At 38.8% G+C, this 12632-nt stretch overlaps 1 protein-coding gene across 2 annotated transcripts; it reads left to right on the top strand.

Annotated features, from left to right (window-relative positions):
• Positions 1–5504: 5504 nt before the first annotated feature.
• On the top strand, positions 5505–9006 carry LOC120287676 (PTI1-like tyrosine-protein kinase At3g15890). Of its 2 annotated transcripts, none has more exons than XM_039300855.1 (4): positions 5505–5931; positions 6439–6586; positions 7414–7676; positions 7968–9006. In XM_039300855.1, exons 1-4 carry the CDS (start codon positions 5888–5890, stop codon positions 8632–8634), a joined length of 1122 nt encoding a protein of 373 aa, XP_039156789.1. In that variant the 5' UTR covers positions 5505–5887; the 3' UTR covers positions 8635–9006. The 2 variants fall into 2 exon arrangements, with proteins under 2 accessions (XP_039156789.1, XP_039156790.1); XM_039300856.1 differs by lacking the exon at positions 5505–5931 and adding an exon at positions 5983–6364.
• The last annotated feature ends 3626 nt before the right edge of the window (positions 9007–12632 follow it).

The following is a 12632-nucleotide window of genomic DNA, read 5'->3' as shown; positions in this document are numbered from 1 at the left end:
TCGGTAGCATTCCTCTTCTTCAAAACAAAAAGAAAACAACTAAATAAAGATATCCACTTTGAATAGAATTTTGGTTTTTCAGAGGCTGCTGATCTTTGTCTTTGTGTGGCAGCTGTAAAAAGAATGATAAACCCAGAAACCAAATTGAAGACAATCTTCAAATTCACTACTTTCCCGGTAGTAAAAGCTAACTCAACAGTTGAAATAAAGACAAAGGCCAAATGAGCGAAAAAGAGAAGGAAGAAATGTACTAGCATGTCTGAATTTCACAGTTTTTTTGTCTTGTCTTTCAAATTTGGTAAAGACATCGAGAGTAGCACAATAGTATGATTTAGGAGCAGTTTTTGTCTTGTAGGAATTAGAAACTTATAATATATTCGCACTCTTCTCTGACATCAATCATTGGTAGGCATACCAGCCCAGAGAATTTGGAGCCTTATGCAATGAGTGGCGGGGTATCCAAGTAGGCCATCAACTTGCTGCTCTTGAAATCCAAGATAAGAAACTTTCTTTAAAGACAAAAAAGGACGGGAAAATATTACACGATTTAGGAGATCGACAAATGCCCAATTTAAACAAATCCCTAGTCGAAAACTATAATTTCCATGAACTGAAAAATCAAACCTAAATCCCTGAACCCTAATTCCTACCGACTTAATTACCGAGCTTTGCAATGCGTTGGAAGTTGGTCTTAAATATTCGTCTAATCTACGTTACCGCGATCACACTCTTTGTCATTTTCATGTACTTTCAGAGAGATGTGATCGAATCTCGTTACCCACCTCCCACTCCCAACGTCCTTATTATTCACCTGTCACTTGCGATGAGGAATGAGAAGCATTCATAAACCAGAGAGAACCAGACAAAGTCGAGCAATGCATGCATGCCTTATTCTGGAAAAACACACCAACATTCAACATTTCGTCATGGCTTTATCATGTTAACAAAAGAAAAGGAGCCCTTGTTTTGATATTTCTAGGCAGGTAATGGCAACAAAAATAATAGATATTTGTACGCAAAAATAGCTCATCTTTACAAATCCTCTGTACTAAGGAAATATATTGATGGGATTTATATAAAGATTAAATTGTCAACAGGTGCCCCAGTCGCTATAATTAATAATTGGGATATCAAAATATGTCTTTACTATAGCTAGTGTGTGTCTTTTGGGAATACCTGTTAACAATATCTTTTTATGTATAGTTCTTGAATTTCCAATCATTTGCCATACGGACCTATTCAGCTCTTCTTCATTGTTGGTAGGTTTCTTTATATGTGGCGTCTGGAAAGAAAATGACTCGATGATTATCTTTTTGCCAAAACTAGAAGTCAAAATGTTATTCAATAGGATCTTCTCCAACCAAATGGCCCTTTATACAGGATCTTCTCCAACCAAGATATATACCACTCCGGTATCTCCCGACTAGCGACGATTGCTTGAAGGATTTACCACGCCCATGGGCTGGTACGTGATCAACATCTTGGCCAATTGGTGGAATCCCCTCCCGGTGTTTAACCAAGAAGATGATCGCTTTCATTGGCTGCCCCACCCCTCTGGTCGTTTTTCCTCCGCCTCTACTTGGGAGTTGATTCGGCCAAAGGGCAATGCTGCCACTTGGGCCTCCTTTATTTGGAGCACTTCCTTGCCCCCAAGATATCAAACTCATCTTTGGCTTATCACTTGCAATCGACTGCCAACTCAGGTGTTGCTTATCTCTCATGGTAGAATTTTGCCTACCAATTGCCCCCTTCTTGTTCTTTGCTTGTCACATTTCGAGTACCCTTGTTTCTTTTTGGGCAGCAAAATTTAACCTTGTTTGGCAAAACAAGCAGTGGATGGAGAATCTTGTATGGGCATCTGAGTGGTTTGTGGGTAAAAGCTTTTATCAAACTATGGCTCACTTTAGTTTTGGTGCGATGTGCTACATCATATGGAAAGAGCGTAACAATGTGCTTTTTCGCAATCAAACCTTTTTCTTCCGGCAATGAAGATGCACCTCCGAAGGTGATTAAAGATAAAGCTATGACGTTTAAGCATGTTGCTAACATTCCAAAGAATAAAAGACTTCAACAGAGCTGGGATCTTCATCCTTCTCTCTTTGATTGATGGCAGTTCTTTAGTTTGTTTTTAGTCTTCCTTTCTTTCTTTTCGTCGTTTGTTATGTTTGTTGGGAACCACGGTACCCCTACACTTGCTTAGACTATTGTCTTCTTGAGTGTCTATTTTTTGTTGGTGCCAGGCCTCCGCCCCTTGTATTCTTCTTCGCAAAATCTATACTATACTTACCTTTACCAAAAAAAAAAAAGTTATTTAATAGGGATCTCATAAAAATTTCTTTAGAGGAATGGGCCAAGCTGAGTACATTCTCTAGAACAATAGCTAAGAGCCATAATGCTACCACATGGATTGGGTACCTACATGCTTACACTCACAATTTTGATAGCTACACTAATAATTTGAAAGAGATCTCTATGCAAAAAAGATGAACTTGTAATGGACTTCAAAGGAAGGATATGGTTGTAATGTATAAAGTAGGGAGAAAGGTTTAAGTAATTATATCATCTCCTCTTTTCTATATCACAAAAAATAAAAAAGGAAGAGATCTTACTTTAAGGAGCACGAACGTCCAATGCAAAAGAAAGAAAGAAAAGTCATTGAATTAAGAAAAAACATGTCCCTTCAGTGAAATATTTGCTTAATTTGAATTGAGTGGTTTAATTAATCGCATCAACTGAATATTAATCAATACCCCTATCCACATTTGTCCCTTCCAACGTCCGTTCAATCGATTTATTTAAAAATGAATTGAAGCAAAATGCCCCACGCAATTCAATGGAATTTTTGTCGGTCCCAATCTCCAGCAAAGCATTCATTATCTTGCCTCACCAATTTATCTGTGCAATTAACAAATTAAATTTTTTCATTATATTTTTCAGGCACGTTTCTCCAGTGAATTTTTTTTTTTTCCTTCTTTTGATATTTTAATTGGGGAATTGCTTCCCCAACTGGAACGGTCGAGTATTTTTATTACTAATTTATATTAATCCAATCACTCATCTCATTGAAATACTCAAGGCTTTGGAACAACATTTTAGGATTCGGACCAAGTCGACTGCAGGTGATACCGTTTGGATTAAACTAAGTTATTCCTTGATAATAGACATTGTCAAAAAAAAAAATAAAAAAAATGCTAATTTGGTTCCTAGAAATGGGGAAGTGAGTGTGGCCAATCAAGAAGCACATGGCCCAATAAGATACCTGCTCTGTCCTCCATGGGTTTTTTAAATTTTACTTTCTTTAAAAACTTTTTGGTGTGGTTTGGAAGACCAACTCTAGCCAATCAAATGAGAGAATTTAAATAATGAAGTTAGGATTTCTTTTTTTCCCCTCACATTGGCAATAAGACAAATTAGCATCTTGGACCATGTAGAAAGTGAATTTGTACATGAAAATCCTTGATGCCGTTCAATGTAAGTCGTAGACGGATTATCTCGTGAAAAAGGATTATAAGTAACTTTTCCTTTTTATAAGCGGAGCAATCATGTGATGTTCCGAGCTAATTTACTACAAATTAATAGTTGGAATGAGAATCAAAAGTGTATTTCATGTTTTATAAGGTGCAAAATCTTAGTTATTTTACTATTCAACTAAACCCTTGAAGTTTAATATAGAGAGACAATGTTTCTCAAATCCCAATAATCATATTCGCAGGGCTAAATCTCTAAAATTCTGCATGTAATATCATCACTTTTTGGTATAAAAAAGACACTAAGCATGTGAAGACCACTCTAACCTAGGAATTTACTGCTATCCCACATATCCAATAATGAATTTAGCTTTTGACCGACCTAAAAAATTAGGAAATCAGAATTGAGTATAAAATATATAAATCTAATTCATTGAATATGTGGTGCTAAATATGACCTTAAAACTATTTCATATGACGTTAAACACATAAGGTATTCCCCTCTCTTGGAAAAGATAAAAATATGAGGGAATTGGGGGAGGGGGACAAAGTCTACGGACACTAGAGGTGTACAAAGGAATCGGAAATTACCTGAAACTGGATTCGACAAGCCCGGAATTAGCGATTCCTATGAGATTCGGTTCGATTCTTGGTACCAATTTACTAGAATCAATGAATATCAATTCGGTTTTCAATTCTGAGTGTAGAATCGTCTACCCACCCACCTACACCAGACGAGTATATATATAAAGAAATTCCAACTCAATTATTTAATTATTTTGTAATTTTTCGACCAATATATATGTATATATATTTGTAGTATTGGACATTTTTGACTAATTTTGTCTATTGGATGCGTAATAGGATCAACCCAAATACTTTTTATTTATTTTAATAATCCATTTACTTATTTTCATAGTCAAAACAAAATAAACAAACAAAAATGATGGAGGAGACCGATCGGAGATGTCCATAAATGTTGCAATGCTTTATCGTCATGATACGAAATTAAGAGCCAATAGCTTGTTTTAGAGCATAATTAGGTTTTCCTTAGGCATCCCCATAATTAAGTCATGTTGATGTTGAAAAAAGATGGATCAAATGTCTAAAGGCTTTTGCGGAGATTATGATTTCTAATGTAGAGTCTAATTCTTTACATGTTTCCAGAGTTGGGAAATTCTAAGAGGACCACACCATGATCTTTGGAGAAATTAAGCTCTTCGCTAATGAGTGTCATTGATTTGTTTCACTCTATAGCTTATAATCCTTAATCAAAATGTGTGGCTCACCATTCAACCCGAATTTAAAGTTGAACAAGCTTTTAGTGCTCTATGTAGATATTAAGTTCATCATGATATTAATTGATTGATGCAATTCTGTAGAAATTAGGTTCATCATGAAAGTAGGTTCCAATTTTTTAAAACCGATCCTTAATGGGCAGTTTTCAATTCCAAAGTGAGAACTGTCACCTGGATCATTCTCACCCTTAACAAGCATTGGCACATGAAAATAAAAAACACGATCTAGAAGCTTGCCACGTCAGTGGACAAATGCAGACGGCTCTTCTTTGATGGGAAACAACCTTGATTTGGTGAGACTACTCTATAAAGGAGCCCCTGGTCTATTTATAAAATGTATCAATCTAATTAATTGAATATGAAATTGTATAGACAGATAAACAAATCAATCAATCACGGGGTATTGTACTTCATTTATCCCAAAACTATATCGGGACATATAAATTCGAAACACCCTCCATACGATTTAACAATCTTTATTTTAAAATTCTCGTGACAATGCTGTGAAAGAGACTGTGCCCTAACGAAAATCTCATCAAAGAAAGGGAAAAAAAAATAAAATTCAACAAACGAACCGAACATTAAACTTGCTTTCATGTCATTTGAATAATTTGCAAAACAGGTACAGATGTGATTAAAAATTAAGAAATGGTCCCCCTGCGTGGGGGCCCAGCTGGGGCGAATTTGAAAATTGAAACCAGCTAGACCCGACAAAAACCAAACTCTAGAGAGAGAGAGAGAGGAAGAGAGAGAAGGAGACTTGGCTCACACACTTCCTTTCTTCTCCAGCGAGACAGCAGCGCCTGCGCGACATTCGCTTGTGTCTGCTTTTTCCGAGGAAAGCAAGGAAGGGAGGACGGGCAAATGTTGAGTGCAGTTGCTTCGCTTTCGAGAGTCTCACGTTTGGCATCTCTTCTTCGGTTGCGGTTGCGGTTGCGGTTGCGGTTGCTTCGCTCTTTCTCTCTCCTCCGCTGACCTGGCCTCCCGTTTCTAGAGAGAGAAACGGCAGGGAGGAAGGAAGGAAGGAAGGAAGGGGGACCCGTTACGAGCTGTAGCCGGGCTCGGGGCGGAGGTGGAAGGTGAAAGGGACAGTGGGTTTTGATTGGTGGGGCGGGTGCGGAAATGGCGTTTTGCCCCATGTTCTGTTGCGGGAAGGGACTGGATCGGTGAGTTCGCCTCGCTCTCTTTTTCCTGTACTAGATTGTTGTTATGCTGGTTCCGGAACTGGTTGGTAGTGTGATTTCTGGGTCGTTTGCTTCATCTGTTGGGTGGGTTTTGAAGTGGATGAGTCGTGGTCCGTCTGGATTTTCCTTTTTGCCCGAGTCAAATGTGATCTGGGGAGGGTTCGGATTCTTGATCCGATTCGGATTTCGCGGATTTTTACATGGGCGTTTGAGAAAAGTTCTGTTTTGATGCTCTCTCTAGTGTCTAGTTACTGGTATAAGGTGGAGATGGCAAATTTTTATTCTTTTTGATTGGAGAGGACCATGGACAGAGACAAATTGAGCTCAACAGCCATTGGTTGACTTGATTGAAACAAAAAGGAACTTGTGTACCGATGTCCCATTTTCATGTTGATGTCTTTATTTTTCTGGAGAGGTGCCTTTCTGTACTTTTTCTTCTGGGTTTCTATAGTAGCGTAATGATGGTATGATGTGCGAGTTGAATCGCAGAAATCAACGGCGCAAGAAGCAGCCGGCTTGGAGGATATTCTCATTGAAGGAATTACATTCAGCTACGAATAATTTTAATTACGATAATAAGCTCGGAGAAGGTGGTTTTGGCAGCGTTTACTGGGGACAGTTATGGGATGGATCTCAAGTAAGAGAGAATTGCTTCATTATAATTCGTTGCGATTCTTTTGATTTTATATTGGTATTTGGTTATGCCTATTTATCCTTGGATTCCTTGCAATGAAAAATTCAAAATTACAAGGCACCAAATCTCTTGCTCAGTAGAAAAACATTGTTTAGTGCACCGTTCTGAATGAAGCTTTCCCAAAGTAATTAATCTTGACCAGTGAAGTCCTGTACATTTTGACTTTTGTCTAGGATGTGGAACTAGATGAAGTACTGCAACGTTGGTAGAGTCTGAGTTATAATGTATGATAGTTTTGGCCACTTATGAAGTGTGGTGTAATTGAACTCCTCTCTTTGGATAGGGCTCTTGGTGGTGATTGAATCTGGCTAAGATGACTAGGGAGAAGGGGCACTATGCAGTTCTCTTAGATTTAACTCCAAAGATCTCCACATTTCTAGGATGTGATTAATTTTTTGGACTTTGCTAGTATGACATCCTGACCAATGGTCAACTGAAATCAGAGTTTTCCATAAAAGGTTTCCTCAACATTGGAAATATTATGAAGCATGTAAAAATTGCACAATCTTTGAGAGGGAGGGTATGGACCCTTTAGTAGCCCTCTTCTCTGATTTACCTTGTCCTCCTCCTCCTCCTCCTCCTTCTAGTGACGTTGACAGCTTGTGCCTATGGCGAAGCTTTTTTCAGTGTGCTTGTTCAATCACCATCAAAAGAGATCCTCCTTTTGTGTTCAGACATGACAATGGATCTCAAGACTTTGCACCCGTGTTTTACTCCAAATTTTAATATTTTGTGGAGTAGCTTCTATACTTAAAGTGAAATATTTGCAGATTGCGGTGAAAAGGCTGAAGGTCTGGAGCAACAAAGCAGAAATGGAATTTGCTGTTGAGGTTGAGATACTGGCAAGAGTACGGCATGACAATTTGCTTAGCCTTCGTGGCTATTGCGCAGAAGGGCAAGAGCGTCTGATTGTATATGATTACATGCCAAATTTAAGCTTACTCTCCCACCTGCATGGGCAGCACTCGTCAGAATGCCTTCTTGACTGGAACAGGCGGATGAATATTGCAATAGGTTCTGCGGAGGGAATTGCGTAAGCTTTGAACAACCCTGCCTGTCTTTTTTTGTTTTATTTAAACCGTTATGAGGGGGTCAAGTGAGCACTTTGGCTCTATAATTAAGCTAAACTACCGATGTATGTTTCACCACATGCTTTCTTTTTGTAAGATGGTTCTGCTTTTGACTATATCAAAGATCTACATGAAGTTTTATAGTTCGAGTCAAAGATGATCAAGTCCCGTAGTTCGAGAGTAGACTCTTTTTCTAGCTATGGCTCTGTATAGAGGTGTCATTAATTGCTTATTCTTTTCTTTTGTCAATCTAGGTATCTTCACCACCGTGCAATCCCACATATCATTCATCGGGACATCAAAGCCAGCAATGTTTTGCTGGATTCTGATTTCAAGGCCCGAGTTGCTGATTTTGGTTTTGCAAAGTTCATTCCTGATGGCGCGACGCATGTAACAACAAGAGTTAAGGGTACTCTTGGCTACTTGGCCCCGGAATATGCTATGCTAGGGAAGGCATCGGAGAGCTGTGATGTGTATAGTTTTGGAATCCTATTGCTTGAGCTTGCCAGTGGGAAGAAACCCCTTGAGAAACTGAATGCCACTACAAAGCGTACGATCACTGACTGGGCTTTACCACTGGCCTGTGAACAGAAGTTCAGCGACCTGGCAGATCCAAGGATTAATGGAAATTACGTGGAGGAAGAGCTTAAGCGAGTTGTGTTGGTTGCTCTAATATGTGCTCAGAGCCAGCCAGAGAAGAGACCTACCATGCTCGAGGTGTTGGAGCTTCTGAAGGGTGAAGCCAAAGATAAAGTAGCCGAACTAGAAAATCATGAGCTCTTTAATGGACCAAAGGCTGGAGAATATAATGATGGGTTATCAGTTGCTGAAGACAGTTCAGACTTCATCTCAGAAGATAAAGACAAGAACAAGGAGGTCAAGGAGGAGATTACAGCAGAAAATACACATCCTAATGAGTGAAGGTATTCGGCCTGAGAAGCTGTGTATTGAAAATTGAACCTCTATTGCTTGAGACTTAAACTGATGCAGGGTGACACTGGCTGTGTTATTATTAGATCTGCCAGGGAAGACGCTGCTCAGTGGATCTGATAGATTGGTTTTTGAGTGGTTTGACATTTGTGTTTACCATTTTCCTCTGCAATGTCCTTGTTTTTTCAGTTCTTTGAATGATATTGTCTGCTCATCATGTGGGTTAGGGGAATTCCAGGTTACTGTAGAAAAACTAGAACAACAGGTTGCTTTATTGATTATCACCCCGTGTTTGTTGTGTATGCAATCTCTTCTTCCATCATTGGGAAACTCAGATACATGGAACAGCGTTGTTAAGGTTCTATGTTTGGTTGGCAGGCTAGCTTTTTGGCTGATCTGCTTCGAGATAAATCTGTTTTGTGCTACCGACATGCGCTTAACGATGGTTCAACCACCATCTGCAGTTACATCTTCATATGCTGTGTTTTGTTCAACCCTTAAGGCAAAGTCAGTCCTATCCATTTTCAGTCTGTAGGCACTGTGCAGGAGGTTAGGTCCTTCCTCTTTACACGTCATGCAGATTTCACCCATGCGAAGCCAACGGTTAAGCGGAGGAGGTGGTTGTTGTATCTTTTTTTTTTTTGGGTAGAGCATACCTGCTGGGCAAGAAGGCAGGGAAAAAGACCAAGAGCTGAGATTGGGCACTGGGCGTTGAATCTTTTGTTTGCTTTGGTGAAGAGCCACTTTCCCATGTTAGGAAGGCATGGGAGTTACCTAAATCTAGACAAATTGCCATGATATTTTCTTTCACAATCGAGGATCTATATTATATTTATGGGAATACAATGTGTACAAGATTCACAGAACAGAACATCTGGAAATAGAGATGACAACATGAAGATTGTCGGGTATAATTGAACATAACTAAGCAACATGTATGGATTGTGAGTCTGCATATTAATTGATGGTTGCCAATCGAACAATCTCCATTGGATCGGCATACTATTGCACATTTCTTACTATGCTGTCATAAGCAATTATCATTGATTTCCTTCGCTGCTAAAAATCATAGCCACTACAAATCCGATTCTCACTATCAAGCATCGAGCTTGCGGTAAATCTCATTATGACCGCGAGTTTTGGTGGGTTATCCTTAAGAAAAAGCACAAAAGGGCGAAGCCCTCAAAGGGGAGGTCTAATTTCTGCTCATGTGGACGTATTAGTTTTTACCATTTTATATAGTCTCGAGGAGAGCGACTGCCCCTCGCCCATTGAATGTCGCGACCAACATGGAGCAACGGATGAGGATGATGAGAGAAGCAGAGGAGGAACGAGCATTGGTAATTGCCATCCTTTTTAACCTTTGAACTCCTTATGGACTTCTGGATGCGGGATGATAACCACTCATTTTGCAATTAATAATGAAGGATGAGATTGCCCAATGAGTTTTATTCCTTATTGAGGGGCATGATGAAGAAGCTAGGTGGGTAGATACCGCCACACTATATTGTGAATTGATTACCACATTGACCCATGCCCGTCTTGATTTGTTTTTCCGATTTACCGTCCTCTTGGGGCTTTCTTTTAAGATTATTGAGAGACTAATCTTTGGACCACCTCGTGTTCGACTTGAACTGGGGAAGCTGGATCGGTGGATATCATTAGCACTTCCATTTTCTTCCTCTAATCTTTGAACGACCTTTTGCATTATAGATACCGACCCACTAAATAGAATCGGTCACAACATTGACCCGTGCCCTGGTAGGTTATTTTACTGATTTAGCATCCTCTTTGGACTCTCTTTTAACATTATAGACCTCTCATGTTCAAATTTGACCAGTCAAGCAGGTTCAGGTGAAATCATTAGTGCTTCCATTTTCTCCAACTTGCCTTTTGCTTTTGTTGCATTCCAAGCACCTATGATAACCATCCGATCCCCTGAACATCCGATTTAAGAAGTTGGGCGTATTAACTCCAACACGTGATTAAATGTTCGATTATGGCTATGCATCGAAAATGGGTGCACGTCATTTTTGTGAAGAAGTAGCGGCATGGATTTGCGCCGTTACTGTTATTTCTTGGGAAAATTATCAATTCAATTCTAAATTTATTGTAAGGTTGTCAAGTCAACCACAAAATTTCCAATTTTGCCAATACAGTTCTAAAATTGTTAACATGGCATCCAGTGATGACAAAAAATTACTATACATAGTCGAATCAAATCCATGTAGTTTGGCTATAATTATTCTTGGTATCCATTGCATACTAAAAGGTAAAAATAATTTAATTAAGATTATCCAAATTAACTAAATATAATATAAGTCGATCATCTTTACCCAAAAATAAAATTTTTTACCCAAAAAAAAATATAAGTCGATCATGAACATAAATCTAAACAAAGGACAATATTATTCTCCATTAATAACTTATATAGTATATCAACGCATAAAATAATTTCCTATCTTGTAAATAATAAAACACATAAAAATGATAGAGGGCCGCTTAGCTAGTACATCGAACCAACGTAATTAAGGAGCGAAATAAAAACTATACTCCGTATCCCCGACACCATTCCTCGTTCCACATTTAAATCTTTTCGCCTTTCTTTTCATCCTTTGAATGGGTAACCGTAGCCTTGAACTCTGCATATAGTTCCAATTCTCCTAGGAAATAGATTATGACACCAATTTTCATAACTCTATCGTTATAATTAATATGGTAAAAAATTATTGAAAACTTTAAACTATGTCTACTAGGACACAATTACCTTAACTTTTTTGGTGATATAAAAAACCCTAACTTACGACATATTTAATCTAATTTTTTTCTTGTGATATAAAAAACCCAAACTTGTATATGCATGATCAATCAGATGATTTTTTTTAGCCAAAACGATATTGTTTTTGTTTCACTTAAGCCATGTGGGTGCTGTTGTCAACGTAGTTTGCCTCCCGTTGTCGTCCATGAAGGGAGATTTTTAATGGTGCTCATTGGCAGAATATTGACATATGATAAATATGTCACATAAGTAGTTTGAGAATAAAAAATAAGGTCAATAGTGGTATAATTTTAGATCTTTGGAGGTTTTTGGCCTAATTAAATTTCCAATAGTCATCTAATAGAATGTCTCTATCCACTAAGGCTATGTTTGATAGTCCGAATTTAAGTTTGGATAGGATAGCAATATGTCTTATCTGGTGTTTGGCAACGTCTTCTTAATTGGATAAACCTAGACATACCTAGATAAAATGCTAGATAAAAAATTTGGGCTAAGGGTTGGGATAAAGCTAGATTGGATAAAAAAATTTAAAATAACTTAACAACTTTTTTCCCACGATGGAGTGACGCAATTGGCTTCACTTGTCACAGCACAAGGACCACCTTCACGATAGTCGATCTCATTATTTCTGACTACCGTGCAATCGTCATTGCCTTTTGATCACCCCAATCGTCATCGCCACCTAGCCGATTGTGCTTTGAGGGCGAAAATGAGAAGTTATACATTCCATGGTCAACACCATTGAAGAACTCGAATTTTTCACGAGTGCGCTCGAAGGATCTCGCTGTCCACGACAGAAATGTGTTCCCCCTCATTACGTTGCTGCCCCAGTGCTATCCACTAGTGGATCTCTGTCCAAGTCCTCTGCCATCCCTTTGACGTCAAGTGGCACTTGAGCTTCGAGCGCACGATCCACCACCCCGTTGACACCCTTCACCTCTATATTGGTCGCTGCTGCCTCGTCTACCAGATCGTAGAGACGCTTCGCGATGCCCTTGGTGACCTGAGGCTTGTATTTGCCAGTGTTTGAATAGCCTCTGATACGGTGAAACTAAGCGAGGACTATGATTTGGATATGGAGATGGCAAAATTGGCGATGAAGAAGATGAATCGGAGGGAGCAAGAGAGCGGGCTTGAGATGTTAGACAATTTATATAATTCTTTAATGCGGAAATTCATAATAAAACAGTAATCTTTGATCTTCATGATT

This window comes from Eucalyptus grandis, chromosome 8, assembly GCF_016545825.1.
Source record: "Eucalyptus grandis isolate ANBG69807.140 chromosome 8, ASM1654582v1, whole genome shotgun sequence".
NCBI classification, from domain to species: Eukaryota; Viridiplantae; Streptophyta; class Magnoliopsida; order Myrtales; family Myrtaceae; genus Eucalyptus; species Eucalyptus grandis.
This window is presented reverse-complemented; position numbering and strand designations above follow the sequence as displayed.